Raw genomic sequence first — 27848 nt, forward strand, 5'->3', positions numbered from 1 at the left:
ATGTCATTACACTCCAGGTGGTGCTGATTTGGGGTGAAACTGGTATATGCTGAACCTTTTGACTTGACCGGTCGCCTGCCGGTGCCTTGTAATAGCTATTCGCCTTCACGAAGCCTGGCAGCATCCAGGCCTGGCAACCCTGACAGAGAAATGCTATATTCGTCTTTTGGCATTCCATGTTTTATGCATGTTTGCGAACACCTATCAATGCGAAAACAAAGAAACTCGACACCAGCTCAATAGTAACTCGTGCCACCCGCACCCAAGCCACTCCTCGTCGCCCCGAGATCACTGCTGTATCTCCTGGCTCCAGCAGGCACGATCCCAGGACCCATTCCAATGGGACTGGCTACTCGGTGGAGATGAAGGCTGTGGCGCCGAGGCACACCCAGTGAAGTCCTGGAAGTGGCCCGACTCAACCCTGCTGATTCTGGCGGGGTCTCGTCGTCCACAAAGACATCATCACTGCAGGCGGCTGTCGACGAATGGCGCGAGTGAGCCGCTGTGGAAGGGACGCCGGTTGCCTTCGCATCATCTTCATCTTCTAAATCCTCTTCACCTTCCTCATCTTCATCATCCTGGCCGCTGCTGAATCCCTCCATTTCGACCAATGACCAGACCGGGATTGCTCCAATAGCGCCGACCAGAGCCAAGGTCCACCAAGGAATGATCAAGTAACCTATGTCGACTCCAGCGGTGAAGGTGCCTCCTGCAAGGGCAGGTCCAGTTGCTCGACCGATAGCCGAGACACTGGTTGCGACTCCGTTCAGAGTGCCCAGGACCTTGAGACTAGCGGCGCTGTTCGTGAGAAGGATGGTGGAGCAAGGAAATGCAAAGATACCACAAAACCCCTTGATCAGCATCAACACCATCATGACTCCTTGCCTGGAAGAATCCGTTGGAAGTAGCGCAGTGAAGGGGGTGGCAATGTACACCATCGGGAATATCACAGTACACGCCTTCAGACAGTTCAATACACCGAATCTCCTCGCAAATGTAGGGAATATGAAGAATTGGACGAGCATGCCAAAGACGCCATAGACAGTGAACAGCAGACCTATTCTGTTCGAATCGATCCCAAAGCCACCAGCAAATTTCAACGGCAGATGCACGTCTGGATCTGGAATCGACTGAACAGGGTAATGCATGAAGATGGGCAACAACTGGTCAAAAGCCACCGAATGCATTGCGAGCAACGTGTATACGGCCAGGTTGATGTTTGATTGCCTCGAAAAGACCTGCGACCACCCGGGTGTTTGCTTCGGAGGCTTGATCTCTGAACCCACGATAGGCGAGGACATCTCGCTTGACGTACCCCGCAAGAAGGGATCAGACTCGTCTGTGGAATACGCCCGAGCCCGGGGCTTCTTCCGCGTACATGGTGCGATGACCAGTTTGCCGACAAGTAATCCGTAGTCTCGCCGGGATTTCTTCTCTTCCAAGGTTTCACGCAGAAATAGAAAGCCCGCACTGATCCCACAAAGGAACAGGAGGCTGATGAGGAGGTTCGGGAGAGCGAAGGGATAGTTCTCAAGTAACTTGAAATTGCCGAAAATCCTGGGATAACGTTCGACAGGATGGACTAGGGAGCCGCCGAACGAGGGCCCAAAAATACTCCCAATGTTCCAGACCAGCGGCATGATGCTGAATGCCAGGGGCTGTAGTTCTCTTTGTGGTACTAATTCTGCAACCGCTGTCCTTATGATCCCAACATTCCCGTTTGACAGGCCCTGCAACGATCGTGTTATGAAAGCCCACACCAAGTTTTTGGAGAAACCGAACAGGACACTGGACACCATCGTGCAGGTCAAGGCAAGGAGTATGATGGGTTTCCGCCCAAAGCGATCCGAGGCCCTGCCCCACGCTATGCCAGTCAGGCACTGAGACAGCGAGAACACGGCGGACATGAGTCCTGCCCACCGAGCGACCTTATCGTTGGGGACATGGAAAGACTGTATCATCTCAGGCTGGAGAGCGGTAAGTACAGGCCGCACAGGAAACGACAGGGACTGTAGGAAGGGAACGCACAAGGTAGGGGTAGACCGAAGTCATCGCCACAGGCTCTGCGAAGCGGCATACTGCAAGGATGAGCAGCTGCTGCTTGGGCAGCCGCTGTGTGGGTTTGTCGACCTTGACCATGACTTGGGATATGAACGCAGCACGATTGAGCCATGGAAATTTCCTGAACGTGCGCAGTATTGACAGCGAGAGCGTGGAGGATGGTTGACAACGGTATAAGAGGGCAAAGGAGTCGGCGTGAAGTCGATACAGGCATCAAAGGGCGCAGATTGGCCTGGTTCCCACTGTGACCGACACATTTTAGCGGGAGGACTCGAGGACTCGTCAGTCCAGTAGCGGTGAAGGGGACGGAGAAACGCTGAAGCAATCGAAGAGGAGCGGCAACAGGAAAGAGGGGTTTTTGGTTGGAGAAATCCGCCTTCCAGCGAAATGAGGCGAGGCGAGTGAGTACCCCCAATGGGGCAGTCTGACATGGGGGCTCTTATCTCGAACAGCCTGCCAGATTCGGATTTCTCAAGATACTCTTGGGGGGCTCCGTGGCAACCTCGACGAACCTGGGGAATATCTCAATCATGACAGAAACAAGGAGTCATGTGCTTGATTTGCGCTCAAAAGTGTGTATTACCATATGGGCAACTGGGGGCAGGTAGATGTACATCTTTGCTTTTGTATCAGTCCGAAAACTGCCTAATTCAATCGCGTATATACAGTCGAAATGTCACTTCAGCAGCTCCGTGGCCGAACCCAGCCTTTCTCTGATGATATGCTCCCATCGTTCCGCATTCGTCATGTTTCTATCCTCGAAGCTCTCGACCAGACCGGGATAGGTTGCTCCAGCATATCCGGTCCATCTTCCAGGCGCGAAAACAACATGTTTGAACCAGGGTCGGCTGTCGAGTCCGCCGGGGAAGAGAAACTGCCGCTCTAGCACCTTGTATTTCTGGTTTGCCTTTCGGACTTCATAAAAGAGCTTGACCTTTTTCCACCATTGCCACCATGGCACACGCTTTGCAAGCCGCTGCCCCAGCTTGGCTGTATACTCGTCGAAGTGAGCTGCAGACTTCCGGAACTTTGTCGTGGCACTGTCCAGTTCGCGAAAACTGAAGCCCGACATTGCCGAATACTCCTTAGCCCTATCCTTGACGTCGTCTAGATATTCTGACAGGCCTTTTGCATAATCACCCGCACTCAGTGACAGGATCGGTGTTTCCGCAAGCTGGGCTGCGAGCAACGCCCATACCTTAGCGACGGCGACGTGGTATTGCCATCCTTTGTCGCCATAGTTGTCCATCCAATGGAAACTGTCGTAATTTGAGTGGTAATGGTAGACCGCGTCATCGGGGCCACTGCCAAACCCGAGATCGAGGGAGGGTATACCGGCAAAATCCTGGAATGCTGTGAAATCGCTTCCAGAGCCCATGGTCCGTATTCGTCCATCCCAGATGTCGCCGACGGACTGTCCTTCAGTGGTTTGGTTTGGCGACGGAACTGCACCAGTGACGTTGTAAATAAGTTTGTTAAGGATGGGTGATGCCGCAGCCTCGAAGTGCTTCCCACGGGCACCCACGTCGACGTTCAGATACGCCACCGCGTGAGCGGACAGCCAAGGAAGGTATTCTTCCACCCACTCCGTTGACCCTATTAGACCGTACTCTTCACCATCCCAACTAGCAAAGACAATGGTACGGAGGGGTTTCCACCCGGCCTCAAGGGCCTTTCCAATGGATCGGATGACCTCGTTGAGTGCTGCCGAGCCCGAATTAGGATCTCCCGCACCACCTGCGATCCACGCATCTCGATGATTGCCCAGAACGATAACCTCGTCTGGGATAGTCCCATTGACGATGCCGATCACATTCCACAAAGGAGTCGTTACATAATCCTGCTCGTTCACGAGGTTGAGGACAACAGAATCGGGCGAGGGCCCGATGTTGTATTCTACCCCCTTGTAGGCGAGTCCTCCTCCTTGCCAATGCTTGCCAAACGAAGTTGCATTGGGCCCATGGCCGTTCAGCGCCTTCAGGAGGGGAAGAGCGTCTCCGTACGAGATGGGAAGCGAAGGGATCTGCGGCGTTGACCCATGAGGATCAACTCGAGGGACTCCCGGCTTTGAGGGATAACCAGGCGTTGTTGGATCACCGGGGAGAGTACCTGCGACACCTGTTAGTTCTGGTCAGCCATGGGAGCTCGTGAGGCCTACTTAGGAATTGCGTACTGCCGCGCTGCACACTGCTCGGATTTCTAGCTGGTCCTTCAGGATAAGGTTTGTAGCCGTTCTCTTCAGTGACTTCGCCATCGTCCTGCGGATCCGAGTACATGACCACCCCAACCATGCCCAACTCTTGGGCGCGCTTGACTTTGAGGCCACGAAAGATTGCGCCATATTTGGCCAATGCAATCTTGCCCTTTAATGTGATGTTGGCAGCTTGCAGGTCTTCGAAGTCTTGATAGGTGCCGTAATTGACAAACACGTATGGTGCGGTGACATTGCCGCTTGCAGAATATCCGTGGAAAGTTGGGACACGGTCTTTCAGTGATGTTGTTGGATCGTCTTGAATAACATCTTCTTCCAAGCTACATTCATACTTCAGCTGCCCTTCTTTCAACAGAGCAAGCCGGTGCGAAATCGGATAGTTGATGTAGATATCGTACGCCACGATATCGGCCTTGACTCCAAACTCTTCCCACTTGTCTCGTGTCCATACGGCCTGGCTCAGGTTTTTGCCGGCCAGATGGGGACCCGCTGTGTAGTATTCGCTCCACGAACGTGCATTGTCCTCATCCGGCGTGGTGGACAGGATCTCCCGGAGCTCTTCAACGCTGATTCCACTGGTATGCGGCCAGGACCGGGGAAATGGCCGGGACCAAGGCAGGTATGAGGAAGGAGAATCGTGATCTCGAGGAAGAACTGCAATCGGAATGAGGAAGCAAATCACAACGGCGATGAGAGTGCTTCCCAATGCAATGGTGCAGAAACGCCGAAAGGTTGAGTGGTGATACCCAGGTCGGGGCCGAGTCACGCTGACCGTCGATATCAAGGGCGTACGCTCATCCATTATGATTGCATGCCAGTCAACGAAGGACAAGGTATTCGAGACAGGCGAGTCCTTCCCTTTGACCGTGCTGGCGCACCTTCATTACAATGCCATCATATGTTCCATTGCTAACGACATGGACGATGCGGAGGAAAGTCAGCCGAATGCTTAACTCCGCATTGCCTCAATATGCCTTCCGGCAAGATCTCCGGGGTCACTTGGGTTGGGTGCAATAATGTCACCTGCGCTCGACTCACCGAACACTGGGCCATCGTTCCCCGACACCCTGAGACGGTCCTATCGAACACCATAGTACGTATTGCATTTCCTCATCCCATCCAGGACTTGCGTGGTCGCTGTTGATCAGTTGCACCGGCCTACTACGCCTTCACACATCTGCGCTCATTGCCCTGTCTACACAGAAAAAGTTGTTGAGGGCAGTCACCTGAGATCCGACGGCCCAGGCAATATTGTGCCGGCATGACACCACTCTCCGCCCATGAAGTCCTCGTGGATACGATGGCCCTACCTTCGTCACGCGGTCTTGATTTTCGGGCAGCGCCAATCTTTTGTCTGCTATTCTACCAGAACTAGTTGATGGAAGAGCTGGGTTTATTGCAACTCAAGAATGCTGTTGTATCTACGAACACCTCGTGCAAGAGTGCTGGGCACCCTGGTCTACATTAGCCTTCCGATGCCAGATCTGTTATGCTCCTAGCCGCTCGTCGACCAGCTTCTCGTCCACTAAAGATCAAGTCATATCGGGTCGCCGCATGGCAGGCTGCTTCGGTTCGTGGAATGCGAAGGCTCTGAGACAAGCTGTCTTCCAGGACTTCATCCACATCGTCTGCTCTGCTCTCCAATTGGGGCGTCCTTCAGGTGCTAGCAATCCTGCGGCAAGGAGCATTGACGGCAATCTTGAGATGTACGAACCTCCCATATTGGGCTCTTTCCAACTCGTCCATTATCGTGGAGCAGTGGTTCGAACTAAGATTGCTTGATTGCCTACAGACGTCTTACTAGTGACGACGACATTTGCTTGGGATCCCAGGCCAGGTCTGGGACAGTGAATACCAGAGCACGGCAAAATCTATTGGTGCTCGGAGAGTTTGATGCGCTCCACCATGATTGCGTTCTGCCTGTTTGAAAGGTCACCCTGGTTATCGCTGGCGCCGTTTCGTCGCCCCTCGATGTTCACAACACTGCAACGAACATACACGTCCGATTGCAAGAACCAACGATTCTGGGTCCCCAGGAGGCAGATCTGTGATGCAACCATTCCACAATTGCCACTTGTCCGATCAATGCACTGCGAATGTCCTCAAGTGCGACAGACAAGATCGAGCCGACGGACAATGCACACCCAAAACAGGTTTGGGATCCCGCCCAAGGACATGGTGCCCTTCTTGCAAATACCCTCTAGCGCTTCCATACTGAAGATTGCTCCGAGTCCAAAGTTCCACGATTGACTTTCGGACGCCACTTCTAGTCATGGGGCCCGCGAGACGAAATGTCACCGTTTCCAGCAAATACTGGTCGTTGGAAGCGGCGGCTTGAACATCATCTTGGCTTGAGGAGTGTTGCAACAATCTTTAGCCAGGCAACCAAAACTTCAATAAGTCGTCAGGGAGCAGCAGAGGCCCACGCCCCCAAGGTCGTCTTCGGTGTTCTCTGGCGGGTATGGCTCGAAAGAGACGAGTTTTCCCGTAACGTTTCTTGCTGGTGTTGCGAAAAGCGGTCTGCGGAGGGTGTCGTTTTCTCAAAGGCGTAAGCCTGTCGAAGTCATCCCAAGTCACGACCAAATGTGGTTGTTCATGTATTCGCTGAGATGAGTGGCTCCATTCGCACATTCGACCATCTTTCCTACCCAATCGAACTACGACGTTAGTCCCAACCTTTGCTTGGCTCGAACAGTAGGAGCAAGGGTTGTTGTCCTGTATACGTCAAAATAATAAGCATCTGATTCGGCTGGAGAAATGGTGTCACTTACGATGTCACCCCTGACTGCGCCTACCACCTCCTTTGGATCTCTGTCCATCTCCTGAGGTGAGGTGATAGAAAGTTGTAACCCCTAGCTGTCGAAGCAGCGAGAGGAATTCATGAGCGAAATGATAGCGTCGCGCTTTCTGTCAAGCAGTCGAATGATTCCCGATATCGTCTCAATCCTAGCGATGTACACAACTTGGAAAGAATGCGGGTGAGGAACCCTGCAGACAACGGTTCATTTGACCTATTCAATATGCAGTCCCTGCTGTTGTTGATGGTATGCACTGCAATTGGGTGCAACTTGGCTTATGCAATATTCTCCACAGTCGGCCGTAAGCCACTTCACGTTGATTGGTCTGCAAGAACAACATCGGCCTGCAAGGCTGCCGCATTGGGGTTCACTGGAGTGTCAAGCATTCACCTGTGTGCCACCGACGCATTCACGTATCTATCCATTGATCGATCCGATATTTCAACGAGACTCTTAGTACAACCAGTACCAAAGGCATACCGCTGCGACGTGTTTCTTCACCGATGACAGGCAACAAGAAAATACGCGCGTTACGGAACCTTGATAAGTTCGTCAACCCGGAATGTCTGGCCAGTACCTAGAGACTTGTTGGCAGCTATGGCAGCCACAACGGAAAGGGCATCGGTGATGTGGGACTCTGCTCGATTGATGGCACTGGGCTTTGGAGAATTGGCCAAATCGGATGAAACCAGTAGCATTCCAGAAAAGGTCTCTAAACGTTTTGAGTCTGACCAAGGCATCCGATCTACCCAGGCGAACCCGAATATAATGGACTACCAAATTTTGAGTTTGCATACTGCCGTGCCGGCCTCGATATGGCGGCCAAATGGAGATTCTCATACTTAGACCGTGCCGAAACCCTAGGCAAACACTGCGAGCACTCTTCCGCTGATGCCAGTTGAGAGCGACGTCATCTGCACCGGGATGCCCTTCATATAACAGCGACAAAACCCAAGCCTTTTTATCTTCATGTCGCCCTATATGTTGGCCTCGACGATCCAGGTGAAACGTGCTGGCAAAACTTGATTAGTAAATCCGGTTTGCCTCTAGAGGTTTAGATGTCTTCCGCAAACACAATCCGACCACCAGCATTCGGGAAATAAGAGTAGTCGCGATTGGTGCTGCGGAACTTGAAATGGCTGTAAATTATTCGTTAGCTGTTTGGAACTCGAGAGAATGGAGAACCGCCTTGAAGACTTACTTTGATTCTAGGGGCACCTCTCTCTGTTGATCCGGTATTGTTGTGTATCGTCCGTACAGAGACGACAGCAGAATTTTCATTTCGACCATAGCAAGGCTGGAATGGGACACTCCAAGTCAGTAAAGAACAGTTTGTAGTGTAATAGAAGTCTCGACGAAAGGATCAGGCTTCTTACTGTTTGCCAACACATCCTCTTGTGCCGCTACCAAATGCCCACAGCGTCTGTTCCATCTGTCTGACCTGGTCTTTGTCCTCGAGAAGCCATCTCTCTGGTTTCCAGGATTCCACGTCGGGGCCAAAAACCTCACGGTTCATGTGGACGACATAGGCGGAAGTTCCGACCTTGGCACCACCAGTCAAATAAAGTCCATCGAGCACACGGCCGCCTGCAGGAACGGTGCGTTGAATGTTCGTTGTGTGGGGTGGGTATAAACGTAGTGTCTCCTTGATCACCGCGTCAAGGTATGGTGCCCTCATGAGATGGCTTAGCTGTTCGGACTGCAATGGTTGATCGTGTTCTGTTGGGAGATTCAGAGTAGCAATCTCCGCGCGAAGTTTGTCTTGGATCGGCTTGTTTTGTAGCATAGAAAGAGCTTGAAATGCGTGAGAGAGTGTCTCGGCTAAGATAAGATCTTGATTAGCACACAGAAGCCACATGATCTATGCAGTTGTTGCTCACATGTCGTGTCTTGTCCTGCAATGAGATGATCCATTGCTTCACTGGCAGCACCAGCGTCCTTGTGAAAGTTCCCCTCGCTTTCAAATCCCCTCATGCTCGGATCTTCGACAACAGGATTCCTACTGGTCTGGATTTGCTCTCCTGTAATGACGTTGTTCGCCAGCTTCAGTGTGATAGGACCTCGAGCCAGTGACTGAGGGTTCGATTTGAGCTCGCTTTTGGCATCCAGATAGCTCTTGTACGTGAAGTCGCGGTACTCGGTGCCACCATACCATACGGAGTTGAGCTTTTTGGGGTCTTTGTCGCCGACCCGAGTTCTCTCCGACAAGACCTGGGGACCTAACCCCGGCACCCACGCCCTAACGAAGATCTTGATGGCATTGAGCCAGTTGAAAAACTCTCGATATTCTTGGTGGAAGTATGAGAGCACGTCTCCAGGTTTCTCTTGCGTGTTGACAATGAGTCGCTGGTGTTTCTCATTGCCAAGCAGCGCCTGAAGACCGTCGAGCAAGACATACGATGACACACTATCGCCGGCGAAGAAGGTGTTGGCTGTATGAATGTCGACAGACTTGGCAATAGAGTTTCCTCCCGCGGGCATGCCGGCGCGACCAATATAGTGGATGTAATTCCCAGCGGTACGCCAAATGTTTCCTGTTGCGGCCTCGCGCGCTAGAACGGCACTTTGCGAATAGCTTGCCCCTATCACCTTTCGGCGCCAGCCATGCTGAGCAGAGGTAATGGAGGTGAAAGAGTTACGAGCACCGAAATGCTTGAACAGTTCGAATGTCTTAGACTTAGGGTACGGTCCTCCCGAACTCGACGATCCCGCGAAAATGTCGCGAATGCCCGTGGCAGATGCCACAGAGATTTCGGTGGGTGAAACACGAACCACAGGGCCATACTTGTCGTGAAGTCGTCGGATCCATGCTGTGCGTTTGGAGCGTTGGTCGTATGCGAAGATGGGCACATATGAAATCTTCGTGATGAAGGGACCCGGGACTCGAGACAGAGGAGAAAATAGTCTTTTGATGACTACAATCACCTGAAGGACAGCAGCCAAAAGTACTGGCATCCACATCAGCGACCACGAGCTTGTAGCAACCACCGAAATCATCTTGTTACAAGCTGCCTTATCCAATTGATGTGACCAGGTTGGTGACAACTTAAGCCTTACAGAGAAGAATAAATCAAGATCGCTTGGCTAGATGCCAATCCCCCGTCTGTCTGCGCGCGAAGGAGGTCCGCGATCGTAGATAGGATTCTTGTGCCTCTGATATCAATCCAGTTACGGATATCGGCGAGCACTTGACCAGAAGGACGCCCGACAGCAGCGGCCATCGCAGTCAGCAGTCATGGTTACATGGCCTTGAAGATAAGCAACAATGCTGGTGTGGATTACCGCGGGTTGTGGATGTAGATAAGAGGTCCTGGACTGCCTTGATGTCCGAATTAGGAAAAGACAACAGTCCCAGAGATAAGAAAGACGAGAACAAGCATTCATTCAGCGAATGATAATGCTGTCAGTCAACGGTAAATTCCTGAGTCTGTATCTGCCAAGCACAGCCTCAACGGCGATGTCCTTTGTCCATGATGGCACGCCTTGATAGGGGTATCGGCGATGCTATAACATGGACGACCGCCGCCGCCGCCGCCGCCGCCGCAGTCACTTCGTCTCATCCCGACCTCAGTACTGGACAGCTATGGCAGAAAAACTTGTGGACAGCAAGGAGGCGGCGGTGGGAACAACTCCTACCGTCGAGGCAGGAGAAACCTTTGACGCCGACGAGTTAAAGTATGGTGGTACCAAACGTGGCTTGACATCTCGCCATGTTCAGCTTATGGCCATCGGTGGAAGTATTGGTACGGGTCTCTTTGTGGGTATCGGAGGCGCGCTCTCTGAAGGAGGACCACTATCCATTTTCCTGGCATTCATCATCTATCCGCTTCTTTTTGCGGTTCCCACCACGATTTGTGTCGGCGAACTTTGCACTATACTGCCAATGCGTCGAGGCATCTTCGAAATGGCGAATCGATATGTGGATCCAGCGTTTGGTTTCGCATTTGGATGGGCGTATTTCTATGCCGCCGTCGTCCTGGTCTGCACAGAGGCATCGGCCGTGGTTTCCGTCATGGGATATTGGAATATCAATGTGAACGGGGCAGTATGGGTTTTGATGGCTATGGTCATTATCATTGCCATCAACGTATTTGCCGTGAAGTAAGTATTGCGTTAAGCATGTCCCAACCTCCCTCAGACCTACTAGAGCTGACATTGCTGCAGATACTACGGAGAAGCCGAGTTCGTCTTCTCCATTTTGAAAGTATTGCTCGTTATCGGGCTGGCTCTCCTCACTTTCATCACAATGGTGGGCGGCAACCCGAAACACGACGCCTATGGCTTTCGAAATTGGAAACATGGTAACGCTATGCACGAGTACTATACAACCGGAGCAACAGGGCGGTTCTTGGGTTTCTTCGTCGCCATGAGGTATGCCGCTTTTTCTCTTGGAGGCCCCGATATGATCGCATTTGCCGCCGGTGAAATTGTCAACCCGCGAAAGTCAATTCCACGAATGGCCCGACTGGTTTGGATTCGAGTAGCTGGATTCTACCTTCTGGGAGTGCTCTCGGTCGGAATTATTTGCTCAAGCAGAGATCCACATCTCCTCAAAGCCCTCTCGCAGGGATCTACCGGTTCAGCTGCTTCTCCTTTCGTGATCGGTATCCGGAATTTGGGCATCAAAGGCCTGGACAGTCTGGTCAATTTCGTGATTCTCACTTCAGGGTGGAGTTGCGGGAACGCATACTTCTATACTTCGACAAGATCGTTGTATCAGCTCTCGATCGATGGTCAGGCGCCCAAGATCTTCCGCAAATGCACGAAAAAAGGAGTACCAATCTATGCGGTGATCGCGGTATCATTGTTATCCTGCTTAACCTTTATGGTTGCCAGCAACAGTTCGGCTACTGTCTTCAACTGGTTCGTGGGACTATCGACCTGTGCAACGCTTATCAACTACACGATGATGTTGACGATCTGGGTCGGATTCTACAAATCCCTTCAAGCCCAAGGTATCAGCCGGGATTCTCTTCCGTGGAAAGCGCCGTTCATGCCATACCACGCCTATATTGGTATTGGCACTGGCCTCACCCTCATCCTATTTCTAGGATTCGACTATTTCGTTCCCTGGGACACAGAAGGGTTCATAACGACCTATTTTGGAATTCCTTACGTCATGGTGCTGTATGGCTTATGGAAGATCATGAAAAGGACGAAGCACGCCAAATGGTCAGAGGTTGACATCTTCGCGGGTAAGGAACAAATCGACAGGGAGTGCGAGTATTGGGAGAACGCCACCGCAAAGGCCGACGAAGAGAAGCAGCAAAACGTCTTCCAGCGTACCTGGGGGAAACTGTGGGACTCTGCGGTAATCTGAAAGTCGTATCCCTGTTACAGAGGACGGCGACGAGAGTATTGAGCAGGCTTGGTCCAAGTTGTGGGGTGACTGCCGAGATGGAGTATAAGAATGAAGCGATGGCGGCCTTTGCAAATGATCAATCGACCTACACCAGGTAGTCATATGAGCCGTCATGTCAATACGTGACTCGACCTGGCGTACGTTAATCTTCCCATCAGTGTCTACTCGGTATCCTGTCGGCCGCCACAGCACTGTTGTATGCCTCTTCCGCGATTGGCCAGTCTCTGCCTGATTGAGTGATCTGTTTTTAATCGGTTGATTTGTCGTGGCTATGAAGGTAATCACTATCATTGGTTAGAAGAACGTCCATTAACCAACGCGAGAGTCGATGTTATTCTCTATTCAGGTCGTATGAGCATATTCTGTTGTTAATAACAGGTATGGAGTATGCGCAAGGGGCAGTCCGTCGCTGATGCTATCATATGTTATAGGCAGAATCGACTATCGTCCACAGGATAGTATTGAGCCATCCAGGACGCGGTAAATAGCAATTGCTCCGCCTGGTGAAAGTGCCTCTTACGCCACTTCTCTGTTTCCGGGCGCTGCAGCTCTTCCTGTCTCCTGTGAGAATATCGATACTTTGCCTTAGATTCGTGGGGAAAAGAGTAGTTACCCTATCAGACTTATATAGCACATTACAGACGACGCTTTGGAGCTGAGGACACAGCACCAGCACCAGCACCAGCACGATGAAGACCGTGATGGGACCACGATCTTGGTGGCCGCAAGAGTAAAGAATGCCTGGTAACGCTGGGCATATAATGGGCCACAGAACAGGCGCTGCCAGTCGACACGCCCACGCCAGATATTTACCGCATCTCGCGTCTCCATCATCTCCTCTCCATTTCTGAAAATTCAAAGCATTACTACCTGAGATTCATATATAGCAATTCAAAGCATAGAAATTGCACATATATATATACTTGTGCAAAGAGATATTCGACTATATTCATTAGGCCATGAAAGCTATTTCTTCGTGCTATCCCTGCACGAGACCAGGTCTGCACAGCGATACGAAGATAACATCCTTCCGTCTTACCCGAGTCTCTCATATCTTTGGCAGTCTGTCAGCTCCCAGTCCAAGGTCAGAATCGGAGTCCAACGTAAGGTTATCAGCCTGCGGTCGGCAATTGAGAAACTTGCGGGAAGAGAGCGAAGCGAGATGAAGTCGGACCTGTACGCCAGTCCCACTTCTATTCTCAATATTGTGATGCATCTTGATCGGTCCCGGAGTCTCCAGACTCTCAACTTTGTCAAATACCTGAAGCATTCTAGCTATAGTGTACATCGCCTCGGTACGTGCGAATTGCTCTGTAGATAGACAGTCAGAAAGGGCGACGTCGCAATCAACGAAAAAGGGAAACTTACGACCGAGGCATTGGCGAGCTCCCCCGCCAAAGGGGATAAAGTCCCAGCCAAATTTGCGGTCCTGCCATCGTTCTGGTCTAAACTCTTCCACGTCCGGGCCCCAGATATCCTCGCGGTGCTGCATCGAGTACGTGGGGATGAGCACTTGGGTTCCTTTCGGGACAAATACTGGACTCTCGCCATCTAGACCCCCACCCCGTGGCAACGTCGTGTCATGGATAGCAGCACGCTCATTCATGGGGACGATGCCAACAATACGAATGGTCTCATTCACGACATGTTGTAGATATCGGCAAGTCCAGAGGGCCGAGAATGTAATCTCGGTTGCGGGATCTCGCGACAATTGATCCAAGATCTCTTGTCGAAGGATGGTAAGCACACCAGGGTGACGTGCTAGAAAATAGAAACACCAACCCAGGAGAGCCGCCGTGGTGTCCCTTGAAGCATGGAGAACATTGAGCAGTTCACAACGAAGTTCCAGTGGATCTCTTGTTTCTTTCACCAGCTCGTCGAGTAGGACAAATTTGTTCTTTCCGTTTGCTGCCTCAAGCCCCTTCTCGCAGTCAGAGGTGCTCTTCAACTTGGCTTTGACAAAGTAATCCACGGATTTCTGCACCGCATTGCAATGATCCGGGAAAGCCTTGTCGCGTAAGAGCCAACCGTATTTCGCCAATGCGCCCCTTCTGTCGATGATATGCTTGGCCTCATCGAGGTGCTGACCAAAACTGGACAGATCGGGCATATCGGAGTCCCACGGTAGATCACTGTTCAGACGAGCGTCGGGGCTCTGGGCATGGACAGATTGGCCGAATAAAAACTCTGTTGACGTGTCCAGTGTAAAGTCAAAGAAGAGAGGTGAGAGATCGACTTTAGCCGTCCAACCGTGTTGTGAGACAGGCAGTCTGCCCAACAAAACTTCGAAGTGCTTTTGGAACAGGTCAAGGTCTGCAACGTTGTCCCGAGCAAACTGCGGCCGGATCAGACTCCTGGAGTGCTTCCACTTATCCTGGCGGTTGGTCATAACGCCCTCGCCTAGCAGGGACTTGAAGCATTTTTCGCGGTGTGGACCAATGTCAAAGTCTTGTGACTGGGTCGCAAACATGGCTTTGACATTCTCAGGATCCCTGGTAATGAACAGTTCGTAGTCCAGAATGGTGGCTCTCACTGTGTGAACGTCCTTGCCAATCGCGTTTAGCGTCTGATGCATCCATATTGGTCCTCTATCTTCTCGAGTTGCTCGAAGACTTTCCCTAAGCGTGCCGATTCCCAGAAAGCCCTTGCGAGGCGCACTTGGTGGAGGTTGGCAGCCTCGCAGTGCAGCCTCACGAGCATGTTTTCTCCTGGTCGTGATCGCTGACAAGGCCTTGTAGCACAAAAGCGTAACGAGAAAAAGACTGTACAGCGCCAAGGCCATGGCGTCGTTTGTCAGATCCGGGGCGGAGACGATGAAGATACTCCAGAAAATGTGAGATAACCTCTTCGCCGTCTTCTTGCTTGCAGGAAGAACTTCTCGGCGAGGGAGAAAAATGGAGAAAAAGTGGTTCGAAGGGGAGTAAGATTACTGCTAAGATGTGCACTGGGGAATGAGACTGTCAACTCCTTGTGCCAAAGGCCCAATTTTGCTACTAACCTTTGCTCGCAGAGAGAGAGACTGCCATCCAAGATCGTGCGAAAGATGGATGAGCCAAAAACTTGGAATCTGTCAAAGATCTGCAGGACTATTGGCGATGCCGTAATCGAACACACGCGGGTCGCGAGCGAGCATCGCCTCCAGCAATGGACGTCGGTGGTCCTCTGAGACCATTGCTGAAGTTTTGCATCACTGTTCCCATGTTGGCAGGGATGCGGATTCGCACCTCGACTGCGGGATTGTCGGCCTGCTCACCATAATCACATTGACATGGATGTGACTTCAGAACGGGTTACGGTGCTGCCACCAGAAGCATAGCGTCTTCCTGGAAGAGGTGACATGTGAAAATTGTATCGAACGAGGAGATGACAGATCCGATCAAGGTAGCTGGAACAAAAATGACGCCAGGGTAGACACAAGGGAGGTCGAACGACTCTAGCAAGCCCTTATCAGGCTGGTGCGTAGCTGAAAAAAGATTGTTGCATGAGCTGAAGTCGATTGCGTTGGGACATTGATCTTCGGTGAGCCAGTGCCGTAGCGCTGTGATAACAGGGACCATCGACCAGGATCTGACGCCACCAAAAGGACCAGCAAAGAGGGGATACTTTGCAATCTGTGGTGATCACGTCAAACAACAACCGGACTTCGAACGCCTCAGGGGTACTCTTCTTGTAACTATTGTGGGGCCCATGTCGAACAAGACCCATAAGATCGTGGACAACTTTTCCACTTGGTACCCGAACGGAGATACCCCCTGGCTAGTGTGCCTTGGTCGCTGGAGTCGCGCTTGCGGCACACGGCCCGGTAATAGCAGGACACCATCGGAACTTCAAGTGATCGACAGACAACGGTTAGACAACGGTTAGCAAGCCACCAATCGACTCTATGGCCGAGATGCTGTGACGTGGTAAGTTTCGGCTCTCCAATGGTCCGACCATATCACAGCAGAACCCGTCTCGACGCGAGATTGCTAGTCTTTGCAACAACAGTGTCGGTAGAAGCAAGTACTGGGTTGTCCCAAGATGCCTACGGAGTAGTATGCAGCAGCAGACAACCACAGCTCGATAGAAGAGGGCAAAGGAAGCAAAACACATGCTAGTAGACATGATGTGTCTCTCCCTGTAGTTGGCTACTAAGATAAGGCTGCTCAGATTTGGCATTAACGTCACCTGATATGGCATGACCTGTGAGTCCGCGACTACCTGCGTGCAACAAGTATCATACGGCTGAACCACTTTCTTTCCATAATCCAAAAATCCCTTCCACCTTGACAGCTCCATGAATTCGCTTTCATGAGACTACGCTTTGAGTGGAGAGATTTTCAAGCTGACCCCGTCTCTTGGTCTCAGAACCAACCTCCACATCTTCAACTGCTCCGGATCTTGCACCGACAGATCTTGGTCGAAATAAAACTTGCTCAGCAGCGAGCAGAGGATGGTCTTCATCTCAACCTCGGCAAACTTGCGGCCGACACAGCCACGTGGTCCTAGATTCGATGTCAGTCTGGGGACAACGAGTAGAGCTGGGAACAAGTCCTTACCCTGCAAAAAGGTCATGAATGCGTTGGTCGTGTATGTGGGAGGCAAATTGCGCCAGCGAGATGGATCAAACTTGTTGGCAGTGTCTCCCCAGTACATTGGTAGATGGTTGATCGCATTAGCCATGAGGTAGATAGTAGTCCCCGCAGGGATGTGATAGCCCGCCAAAGTGTCGTCGGCGATAGTCTTGCGAACCGTCATAGGGACTGAGGGGATGTAGCGCAATGACTCCTTGCAGACGTCTTCAAGGTAAGGGAGCAGGTCTACGTCTGCCTTCTCGATGTTGGCCTCGCTCTCGCGGGCTTCGGCATTGAACAGGAAGGGCAAGTGGGACCGAATCTCCTGTCGCAGTTTCGTCTGCACGTCTGCATGCTTGGCTAACATCAAAAGAGTCCACGCCACCGAGGTCGCGGTCGTATCGTGTCTGGCCTTGGTCAGTTTTGATGATTGCGAGTGGGACAAAATGGACGGCTTACCCTGCCCCGAGAAAGGTCATGACCTGTTGTCGCATCGTCTCCACCGTGAGTGTGTCTTCCTTGCTCGCAGCCATGTTGTCCTTGACAATAAGTCCAATAATGTCTTTATGGCGGGTTTCTTGTTTTCTGTCGGCCTCTGATTGCTTTTCCTGGATGATCTGTGCCGCTTTGCTAAGGATGATATTTCGGGCCGTGAGGATGTCACGGTTGGCACGAGCCGGCAGAAATCGGACCAGCGAGGTAAATGCCGCCAGTCCATTGATGATGCGTGCCTGCAAGTCAAAGTCGAAGCATCGTCGATATGCGTCCCGGAGTGGTGTTTCCGGGTCATCCAGCGAGTCAATGTCGGTGCCGAGACCAGCGCGACCGATAATGTCTAGAGTCGTCCTGTTGAGCCATTCCAAGACCTCGAAGCACTTGCTATCAGTATTTGCTTCCTTGATTCCTTGCTCTAAGAGCTTGGCCAAGTGCAGAGACTTTGCCCAGAAGATGGGCATCAAAGACCGGATGGAAGTAATAGAAAATGCCGGCGTCAGGGCTTTCCTCTGGACCATGTGAGCATGGCCTTCAGCGAGCAGAACTCCTGTACACGGTTAGCAAAATCAGACGCATAAGGAGCAGGTCTGCTTCTTTGACGTGCCTTCTCCAAGGACCGGCCTCATCCACTTCCTCGCTCGGTCAGGTTTGGGATAGTTGTACGGATTCCGGACCGTCATCTGCTTGATGGCGTCGTCCTCGGCCACAGAAAGGCGCTCACTGCCAAAGGGAAAGAAGTATCGCACAATAGGACCATACTTCTGGTGCCATTCTCTCTGTGCGACACCAACCTCGGTGGTAATGATAGTGAGGAATTGACCCCAGAGCGGGAAGCCGGGGACAGTGGGGATGTGCCTCAATGGCGAAACATACAAAGGGTAGATCCAACTGTAATATAGAGTGTACAAGACAGTGGCCAGTGGTAGAAGAACCTTGAGAGCGGTGCTGACGCCAACAGAAGGCGAGTGTCTTCCCAGGACGACAGCAATGAGGACGATGAAGCCCATGAAGGGGAAGAATCCCACTTGAGCGGTCATGTTGTATGTTTCTCGCCGGTCAGTGATATGAAAGCAAGGTGGACAGATGAAAGCTGGGTAGACGAGTCTGGGGGAAGGATGGCTTTTGGGTCATGGACTTGTCTCTGTAGACCGTGTTGCTGGGAAGGAGAAGATGGTCTTCTCAAACGGGGTCGGACTTGTGAGGAACGAGCTGAGAGCCAAAAGTCGTTTTCCTTGTCTCTGCCAGCATATAGCCGTATCGTCATGGTGGTAAACTAGCTTGAGGAGGCTTCTGTGACCTAGAAACCTTGCATGTGCTTTGTCGATCTTGTCCTCAGAACTTCGACACTGCTCTGAGCGGACTGAAAAAGGACCCACTTCGGGGACTTCCTGATTCGGACACCCTGAAGCTGACAGCGGGTTTGTTGACAATGTTGGACCAATGTGAGATACATTGTGGCTACCTGAGTGACCACTTTCTCCAGGGGGTGATGGAGATAGTCGCCGTAGACATTTGGACAGTAGTATCGATCTCATAGACTTCGCGCCATCCACCTATGGCGTCTTAGCTAGCTGGGTGGAGACTCCACTACTGGCTTGTTCAGCCTGGTCCACCCCCAGCATGCCTCATTGACGAGACCTCCATGTCGAGGCGAACTTTCCTGGCTTGCAGGAGTGCAGTTACTGTCTCCTGCCATACTAGCATGTTGCACCTTTCCACTCGGTGAGCGTCGCAGCCCACTGCACGCCCGCCAGGACTGAAACCACTTTGATCGGCGTCAACCTTCATGCGCAGATAGGGACAGTGGCCATGGATCGTCGGTCTTGACAGGCCGTCTATTGGTCATACGGCATCAAAACGGAGGTTTGGTATGGGTTGGAAGAATAGTTGTGATGATGAAGGGAGAGATCATTGCTTGAGAACTGGCCTACGTCAAGCACCGGCCTACGGACTTCGGAATCAGCCATATGGTCAGTTGATGAGACAAAATCGAGAGATCATTGATCCACTGCCTCAAACTGGGGCATGTGGGCAGTTGTCAACCGTCCAAAGGTGCTTCCTCTTGATCTACTCCCTGCAGATCTGTGTTGAGATTCCTGGGGACTAAAGACAGCGTCCTTTCGCAGACCCGTTGAAGTTTTCTCTTCCTGACTCGCAACCTCTTCCATCAATCTTTGTGTGAGCAAGAGACCAGTACCATCTCCTTGTCGATATTTTCAGGTCCTTCATCCTGACCATGGAGTTCTTCAACTCGACGTACAAGGCGGCTGCCAGCCTACTGCCATACGCAACTCCCGTACCCGAGAGACATCACCTCTCAATGGTGTCTCCTAAGGTGTTTAATATGGACCCTTGGTCGGTGTTTGAACGAAGCTTCACAGCAGTCATGGGCTATACGCCGAAGGACTTTCGCTTCGTCCAAGGCAAGACCCCTCTGTCAACTTTCAAAGAGGCGGCCATCTTCATCACCACGTACTACGTGGTAATCTTTGGCGGCCGGGAGTTGATGCGCAACCGAGCGCCGGTAAAACTGAACGGCCTCTTCAAGGTACACAACTTCTATCTAACGGCCATCTCGGGAGGTTTGCTCCTCCTGTTCGCTCAGCAGCTTGTCCCTGCCCTGTGGAAGAATGGATTGTATGATGGAGTCTGTGGAGCCACGGGCTGGTCACAAGAATTGTTGGTGCTGTACTACATCACCTATCTCACCAAGTACCTCGAATTGCTCGACACAGTCTTCCTGGTCTTGAGAAAGAAACCTCTGACATTCCTGCACACCTACCACCACGGGGCTACTGCGCTTCTCTGCTATACACAGTTGGTTGGCCAAACTTCGGTGTCCTGGGTCCCCATCACCCTCAACTTGGGAGTTCATGTGGTCATGTACTGGTAAGTGTCCAGTTCTTTCGAGGGCTTTCAGGACAGTGATTGACTTCGACAAAGGTATTACTACCAAACTGCCCGAGGCGTCAAATGCTGGTGGAAGCAATACATTACAATGTTTCAAATCACCCAGTTCATTCTGGATCTTGGTAAGCTATCCGTTACATCTCGTTGTGACATGCAGATTGGCTGACAAATTAATCCTCAGGATTCATCTACTTCGCTTGCTACACCTACTATGCCAGTACTTATGCTCCATGGCTGCCGCACCGTGGTACTTGCGGTGACAAGCGCCAGGAGCTTGCGGCCTTCACGGGATGCGTGATCCTGTCCTCATACCTGGTCCTCTTTGTCATGTTCTACCTCTCAACTTACAAGAAACCCTCGACGAGGAGGGCTTTGCAGAAAACTGCAAAGACGGAAGTGCCTACCATCACTGAGACAACTGAGATGGCCGCAGATGTCCTCAAATCTGCTACTAATGTCATTGTGGAAGGAATGAGTGATGAGAAGTGTATCCGCGGTTGAGCTGCAGCGACTGGGGAAGGCAGCCGTACACACTGGGAACGGCAGAATCAACTGCCATGTAAGGGCAATGGGCAGCAAAGATCATAACCGAAGAGAGCAGGACCAGGGTTGCCTCTGAATGGATCCTTGGCGCCAGATCAGTACTGATATACAGCAACGACAAGGGCCAATTCTTGGTACAAGCAGGAGTTTACCAGTTTTCTCGTATGGGGTGGGATGATATCATTTTTGCTCCTCCGGCGTACAGGGAGAACGGGTGAGCTTCGACTTAATGCGCATAGTGAATAATTCCAGGACATCTTCCCTTTGTTGGTATGTCTCCATGTCCATCAGGTCTAGAAGCCTACTGCTGCGCGAATGTAGTGATATTGGAGGACCTCGATAGTGTTGATGGAGGTAAAATGTCACTTGTGAAACATGAATTCACCCTTTGTGGACACAGTGATATGCCTTCTATCGGAGGGCCAGAAATATGGTGATCAGAATTCGCCGGATTGGGGTCATGACAGAGTTCATAGTCAGGGGTATTTGCCGTTCCTGGACCCATTGCACGGCCCAGGTTTGCGCTGGCCAAGAGATCAATGCCAGACCAGAGGGGTCCCCGGGGTTTGGTTTGGGTTGTTTTCGCTAGTGTCAAAATGTCAAAATTGTCGACGGTGCGAGCACCCGGGGCCAGCTTTCGGCAGTTGTCAGCTGAGTCCCATCATATCTCGAAATTGGACTAGGGAGGCCTTCTAGCCTCGGGTCATCCGTCGCTACCAATTGGGCTAGTCCACTGGCACAAAAGTATCTCGACGAGATAACCTCAAAGTTAGGACCTTTCCGCTTTCACCTCACGCCCCGTCTTTGGCTTATGGCTGGCTGACTTCTGTCAAGATTGTCGTCACTCAACTGACCGGACTGAATCCAGCTGCATCGCACCATCTTACACCCAAGCAACACCGCACCATGATCAACAAGCACCAGTGAGCTGGGGCTGCATATACCTGACTATCGCGCTCCTGATCGGCACTGTGCAGATCCAGCATTACACAGGAAGTGTCAAAGAAGCATCCACATGCTCAATCCGCTAGCACCATGGACCCGATGCAGCACTGTGTCATAATGGCTTACCGGAAGGCTCACTGTTGATATCAAACGCTCGATTACGGAGCAATCGTGCCATACGGATGTTTGGCCGTATTGGGGAGACTCGACATGCCGATCATCACGATTGTTGAGACACCTTTAGTGCGGCATGAAGCACTGGCGCAAGAAGACAAGCTCGGCCGTGTCCCGACGTTTTAATGGCATGTGGAGATACTTGACCCAAGACCCGCGGATTGCATTTCGTTGCGATCCAGCATTTGGGACTGCATCATACCACCAAGCTCTGGCTTGTCTAGCAACATTGAGAAGCGCAGTTTTCACAATTTGGGGTCTAATCTGCAACCGCCTCAGGCTTTACTGGCTCTCGCCGCCCGGCACTAGGAGAAGTATACAAATTTGCTGTTCCATAACCACATCCTTTGCTGTGTCGGCGATAATCAAGTCATCATGTTCAACTCTACCTTCCTCCCAGCCCAGAAGTCGGCGTCCATCACGTTATTTTCCATTTTCCCCGGAGCACCTCGCCGTCTCGACCTATCTGACCACTTGATGACGGCCTGGGAGCTTTTATATCAAATGCTGAGCTTGGAAAACGGCTGCAAGCTACTGGCGTTGTCATTGGTTCTGCTCAACTTGAAGGTCTTTCCTTTCATCTACCATCTACGAATTCTCAATGCCGTCAGATTCGTGCTTCGTTCGCAGCGACCGAAACAAGATGTGACACCGGAACAACTCTTCCAGCCTCTGATCACGTCTTCTAAAGCGTGTCTGATGGAGATCGACGTGTTTGGCCACAAATCAAACAGTACATACTTCACGGACATAGACGTCGCTCGTGCGCACTTGGTAACGACGATGTTCGGAAAGGGGATCGAGAAGATTCGTGGTGGCACAACCATGAACGGGCTGAACGGGAAACGAAGCAACTTCACGGTGGCCTTGGGTGGCGTCAGCTGTACATTCAGGAAAGAACTTCTGCCCTACGAGACCTACGACATGTGGACTAGAATTCTATCGTGGGACGAGAAATGGATGTACTTGGTCACGCACTTTGTGAAACGAAGCCACAACATTCAACCAAGGGTGTCTTCACTGTATCCACAGCAGAACAGCAGCAGCCAAGACGGAGTTCCGTTTACAGATGACCGCCGTGATTCCGCCTTTTCCATCAAAACAACGATTACGGACAGCACATGTGGGCCAGCGAGTGCGCCCATCACAGCTTCTGCGCTCAGCAAAATCGTCTTCAAGAACGGCCGCGTTACAATCCCTGCACGGGAGATGCTGGAAGCTTCCAACCTGCTGCCCGCGGTCAAAAAGGGTGGTGCCAACGCGAACGACAAGTACGAGAGAGCCACAGCAGAGGACGATAACGACGATGCATACAATGTGAAGCTCAGCCAGGCAATTGAAGAAGAACGCCAACAGGGCCTTCGACTAGCCGCCCTTCTAGCCAATCAAACGGCGCTGCACGATGCATTCAACAGCGACATTGCGTTGGGAAGGCACTTCGACGGAATGGGCTTAGAGGGTGTAGTTGCTACTCTGGCCCAACTGGGCAAAGTTTCTCCTTATCAGCTAATATGACGACTGAGGCACTCCCCAAAGATATGGGAAACCTAAAGCTTTCTCGGTCACATGTGATAATGGCTAGACAATCCCGGACAACTTCCAAATGCAGAATTCAAGCCCTCAAGAACAAAGCGATGTCCGAGTGGCGTATTCCGTATGCAAATGCTATCCCGTATTCACCTAGAAAGAATTGGTGATCTTCACATGGAGCCTTGTTAGCCTGGTGGACCTTGGCCCGCCATCGCTTATCTTGTTCAGTGGCCCCATTAGTTGGGCGGGCCTCATCCGCAAAGCTAGGGGCCGCAGCGGATCCAGGGGCTCTTGTCGGAGGAACCTGAACGCAAGTTATACACGTAAAGCAGGGAAAATGACACACCATGATATCAACGCGCACGGTAAGAACACTGATCGTCCCGACACCGTCTCTTTGTGGACAAAGGTATGGCCTTGGGAGGTCAGTTGCAAGGAACCTATTTTCTGTTGCAAGTTTGTCCTGATCCTCACCTGCAAACTTGTTGGATCCCCAGATGTTCCCCGCCCGGCAGTGGAAGTGTCAGCTGCAGTCCGAACATGACGACGTAAGATGCCTTGTGTTGCTGTTCCCCATGGTGACCCAACAGACCGTGGCAAGTCACACGTGGGTGAGCTGAGTGGCACGAAGTTGAGTGCCATTATTTGGTTGCTGCTGTGGTCTGCAACATGTTCAGCTGGTCAAATCTTTGCTGTATATCCTGCTAGCAGACTGTGTTTTTGTTTCCGTCCTGGTTCCTGACTGCCTTTTGAATTTCTGGCTTGACACGAAGGTAATTCTAATTCGTGTGTGGTCCGAGCACTAAACCCCTGGATACAACTTGCACTTGACGTGAGTTTCTGGAGGAGACTTGTCTAGATTTCTCATACCATGCCGGGCTCCAGGCACGATACTTGGCTGAACGAAATACTTCAAGACATCATAGCTTCACGTCGTGGCGTCTCTCCGAGTTCAAGTGGAAGCCGCCATACAAAAAACAGTGGTAGCCTCATGTCCGCCTCACTGAGTGAAGACAGGAATGAGTGGCCACTGGGCATTCAGAGCGAAGACAACCTCCAGCGTGGACGGCAACCAGATCTGCCGTATCCTCTTAGGAGAACCAAGTCATCAAACTTGCCTGATGCAGCATTGCCTGGTTCGCAGACAGAGGGAATGCCTCCAGCCACCCTACCAGCTTATGATCAAGTAACGCATCCTCAGATGGGCAGTGTGTCTCCTACTCGGCGGCACCCATGGGACAAAGATTCAACCAACTCGATAGTCTCTTCCCGCGCTGCAGTTGAGCTTCCCGAAGCTTCCTGCGACCCATCTCGCTCGCGCTCAGAAGTGTCGCAAACTGAGCAGCATGGGCGGCCGCGGGACCCAGGAGACTCGAGATCTAAAGCAGTCCGTTTCAACACTCACGAGACCATGGCTGAGCCCACAAGAAGATCTTCCACAGTGTCAGAATTTTCTGGCTTCGAGTCACATCCCGCCGTCCGCCCACTCGAGATGAGCCGCGGCCTGATTAATGCTGCAGGTCTGGCAGTAGCAGACGATCCGAGCCAGTATCCAAAGCCCCTTGCCCTGGCTTCCATTGTGCTGGGGATATGCCTTTCGGTGTTCATAATATCCTTGGACAGGAATATCATTACCACTGTATGGCATCTGTTCTCGTCGCGCTGTGGTATTTGTGACTGACCAAAGTCCAGGCAATTCCAGACATAACCGCCAGATTCCATTCTTATGATGACATTGGTTGGTATGGAAGTGCATATCTCCTCACCGCGTCTGCATTCCAGCCACTTTACGGCAGGATTTACATGTCGTTCGAGACTAAGTCCTCCTTTTTGGCCGCACTGGCAGTATTCGAAGCTGGCAGCCTCGTCGCAGCTCTGTGCCCTTCTTCCGAGATCTTGATTCTCGGCCGTGCCATCCAAGGCTTTGGTAGTGCGGGATTACTGACAGGGGCTTTCATGGTTGGGACTCATTCCGTAATGCTGCAATATCGACCCCTTCTGTTTGCTGCCGTAGGCATCTTGTACGGTGTTGGCGCACTGTGTGGCCCGTTGTTGGGAGGGGCCTTCACTGACACGATAGGATGGCGGTGGTGTTGTAAGCTCCAAAAGTTCCCCCTTGTTGACCGAATTCGTTTCACTAACGAGATCAACAGTCTGGATCAATCTTCCTATTGGGGCGGTGACTTTTGTGGCAGTTTTCCTATGCTTCAAGAGCCGAAGTCCAACAAGCACGTCCTCCCGCCCTTCACTTGGACAGCGTCTGCTTCGGCTTGATATTATCGGCAATACTATCTTGCTAGGGGCAACCACTATGCTGTTCTTGGCTTTGCAATTCTCAGAGCAGCAGTATTCATGGTCAAGCGCACGTTGCATTGGACTGTTGTGCGGATTTGGAGTGACAATCCTCATCTTTATCGCATGGATGCTCTACCGCGGCGACGAAGCATTAATTCCTCCGCGCATCGCACGCCAGAGGACCGTCGCTGCCAGCTGCGGCACGGCTTTTATGATCTATGGTGCTCTGCTCGTTCATTCCTATTACCTGCCTATGTGGTTTCAAGCGATCAAAGGGACGTCAGCTATCCATTCAGGAGTGAACATGATCCCTTATATGGTTGCAAACGCGGTTTTCGCCCTCCTGGCGGGGATATTCGTCTCGAAGAACGGCCTATTTGCTCCACCGGCCATCCTGGGCTGTGCAATTGGCACGATCGGGTCCGGTCTTTTGGCCACCCTGGACGAATCGACGCCTGCTTCTCGCTGGATAGGGTTTGAATTTCTTATATCCGCCGGGCTCGGTATGGCCATCCAGCAGGGATTTAGCGCTGTCCAGGCTATTCTACCTATCGAAGAGGTTCCCATTGGTACTGCGGCGGTGGTGGCATCTCAGTCACTCGGCGGTGCCATTTTTGTCTCGGTGGGCAACACATTGCTGCAGAATCACCTTTTCAGCGAGAACGATGCCGGCAGACTCCCAGGGGTCAACATCCGTGCTGTTATTGAACTAGGAGCAACCCGATTCAGGGACGTCGTTCCCGCTCAGGACCTCCCGGCCTTGATCAAGCTGTACAACAACTCTCTTCAGGCAGTATTCATTGCGGCGGTGCCACTATGTGGTGTAGCATTCCTTTGCAGTTTGTGCATGGAATGGAAAAGCTTGAGGCCGAGGTCATCACAACAAGGAGGGCAAGAAAGTGGTGAAAAGGTCTAGAGCTTAATACATCTTGCTCTTGTATATTCTTGACCCACCAGCTCGCCAGGCTTCCGAGCTGTCCATCATCTCATCAATACAGTATTCTGTCCTGTGGTCTTCAGTGATCATCAGTCCATGCATATTCAAAAGGAAATGAGCTGATTTTTCCCTATTCAAGCAAAAGCTCACCAATGCGTGCTTGAAAAGAATTTTCAAATATCAACACTCGACAGTTCGGGGAAGTCTTGTTCAACGGGGCTTTCGCTTGGGAGTTGGCGTCTATGAATCAAGGGATCGGCCTCATGGCTATCGACTGGCAGTGAGACATGATCACCACGCGATGGCCAAAGCATCGTTGTATGTGGTGTTGCTCTAAGATCAATTCCCTGATATTCGCTACTAGATTGGGCGCCCTCCTCAAAGTACCCTCATATATTGCCTAGAGAAGATGACGCTGCAACTTGTGCAACTATGTCGTCGATTTAAGCTTGATCGTCTCCCAATTACACCCGGTTTTCACCTTTCTCTCAGGTCCGTCGAGCCTGCTGACTTTGCACTAAGGCAGGAGGGATCAAGCACTCGGACATTGGGTCCGCAGCCAGTGGAAACTTGAGGAGCCCTGCAACCATTGTGCTGAGCACCTCGATGACGCCAACGACTGCCTCGACTTGTATCGTTTGCGGGGAAGCATCAAATCTCAAAGCTGCCATTCGCCTGTGTTACATCCATGGAAATCCCCGAAGCCGCACTGCGTCCATGTTAGTCGAGCTTCACATTGCACCTGTCTCTGCACTGAACCGAGGTATTATCCCTTCGAAACTTTCCGTCTCGTTGCATCAGAGGTGCTAACTCTGCGCAGAGGCCGCTTCCTCGCCGGCAAATACCGAAATATGCGGATAATGGAGCTCTCTACCTCACGTCAATCTGCCCGATTCCAATCCTCGGGGACACCGATCAGTCAGTCAAGCTCAACATTCCTCCAACCACCTGACTCTACCCATCTCTTCGGTCGCCATTGCAAGTTGCGCCCGAGAAGAAAAGAAATACAAGAGATGGGACAACGTATATAAGC

General features: G+C 51.7%; 10 protein-coding genes across 10 annotated transcripts; 4 read left to right on the forward strand and 6 right to left on the reverse strand.

The window, feature by feature from the left end:
- Positions 1-236: 236 nt before the first annotated feature.
- On the reverse strand, positions 237-2139 carry A1O1_06655 (uncharacterized protein; the record flags this gene model as incomplete). Its single annotated transcript, XM_007727533.1, has 2 exons — positions 237-1967; positions 2029-2139. 2 exons carry the CDS (start codon positions 2137-2139, stop codon positions 237-239), a joined length of 1842 nt encoding a protein of 613 aa, XP_007725723.1.
- Positions 2140-2737: 598 nt separating this feature from the next.
- On the reverse strand, positions 2738-5075 carry A1O1_06656 (glutamate carboxypeptidase II; the record flags this gene model as incomplete). Its single annotated transcript, XM_007727534.1, has 2 exons — positions 2738-4170; positions 4220-5075. The coding sequence occupies 2 exons, from the start codon at positions 5073-5075 to the stop codon at positions 2738-2740; spliced, it is 2289 nt and encodes a 762-aa protein (XP_007725724.1).
- A 3050-nt stretch (positions 5076-8125) lies between these two features.
- Positions 8126-10068, reverse strand: A1O1_06657 (uncharacterized protein; the record flags this gene model as incomplete). Its single annotated transcript, XM_007727535.1, has 4 exons — positions 8126-8210; positions 8273-8368; positions 8448-8892; positions 8952-10068. The coding sequence occupies 4 exons, from the start codon at positions 10066-10068 to the stop codon at positions 8126-8128; spliced, it is 1743 nt and encodes a 580-aa protein (XP_007725725.1).
- A 586-nt stretch (positions 10069-10654) lies between these two features.
- A1O1_06658 (uncharacterized protein) lies at positions 10655-12391 on the forward strand (the record flags this gene model as incomplete). Its single annotated transcript, XM_007727536.1, has 2 exons — positions 10655-11172; positions 11236-12391. 2 exons carry the CDS (start codon positions 10655-10657, stop codon positions 12389-12391), a joined length of 1674 nt encoding a protein of 557 aa, XP_007725726.1.
- Positions 12392-13481: 1090 nt separating this feature from the next.
- On the reverse strand, positions 13482-15215 carry A1O1_06659 (uncharacterized protein; the record flags this gene model as incomplete). Its single annotated transcript, XM_007727537.1, has 2 exons — positions 13482-13744; positions 13802-15215. 2 exons carry the CDS (start codon positions 15213-15215, stop codon positions 13482-13484), a joined length of 1677 nt encoding a protein of 558 aa, XP_007725727.1.
- A 1514-nt stretch (positions 15216-16729) lies between these two features.
- On the reverse strand, positions 16730-17999 carry A1O1_06660 (uncharacterized protein; the record flags this gene model as incomplete). Its single annotated transcript, XM_007727538.1, has 3 exons — positions 16730-16917; positions 16972-17393; positions 17446-17999. 3 exons carry the CDS (start codon positions 17997-17999, stop codon positions 16730-16732), a joined length of 1164 nt encoding a protein of 387 aa, XP_007725728.1.
- Positions 18000-18047: 48 nt separating this feature from the next.
- A1O1_06661 (uncharacterized protein) lies at positions 18048-18518 on the reverse strand (the record flags this gene model as incomplete). Its single annotated transcript, XM_007727539.1, has 1 exon — positions 18048-18518. One exon carries the CDS (start codon positions 18516-18518, stop codon positions 18048-18050), a length of 471 nt encoding a protein of 156 aa, XP_007725729.1.
- Positions 18519-19717: 1199 nt separating this feature from the next.
- Positions 19718-20892, forward strand: A1O1_06662 (fatty acid elongase 3; the record flags this gene model as incomplete). Its single annotated transcript, XM_007727540.1, has 3 exons — positions 19718-20370; positions 20425-20513; positions 20573-20892. The coding sequence occupies 3 exons, from the start codon at positions 19718-19720 to the stop codon at positions 20890-20892; spliced, it is 1062 nt and encodes a 353-aa protein (XP_007725730.1).
- A 1536-nt stretch (positions 20893-22428) lies between these two features.
- On the forward strand, positions 22429-23568 carry A1O1_06663 (uncharacterized protein; the record flags this gene model as incomplete). Its single annotated transcript, XM_007727541.1, has 1 exon — positions 22429-23568. One exon carries the CDS (start codon positions 22429-22431, stop codon positions 23566-23568), a length of 1140 nt encoding a protein of 379 aa, XP_007725731.1.
- A 1006-nt stretch (positions 23569-24574) lies between these two features.
- On the forward strand, positions 24575-26794 carry A1O1_06664 (uncharacterized protein; the record flags this gene model as incomplete). Its single annotated transcript, XM_007727542.1, has 3 exons — positions 24575-25222; positions 25276-25678; positions 25737-26794. The coding sequence occupies 3 exons, from the start codon at positions 24575-24577 to the stop codon at positions 26792-26794; spliced, it is 2109 nt and encodes a 702-aa protein (XP_007725732.1).
- Positions 26795-27848: the final 1054 nt, after the last annotated feature.

The sequence above is a fragment of the Capronia coronata genome (assembly GCF_000585585.1).
Source record: "Capronia coronata CBS 617.96 chromosome Unknown acBCG-supercont1.5, whole genome shotgun sequence".
In the NCBI taxonomy this organism is placed as follows: domain Eukaryota; kingdom Fungi; phylum Ascomycota; class Eurotiomycetes; order Chaetothyriales; family Herpotrichiellaceae; genus Capronia; species Capronia coronata.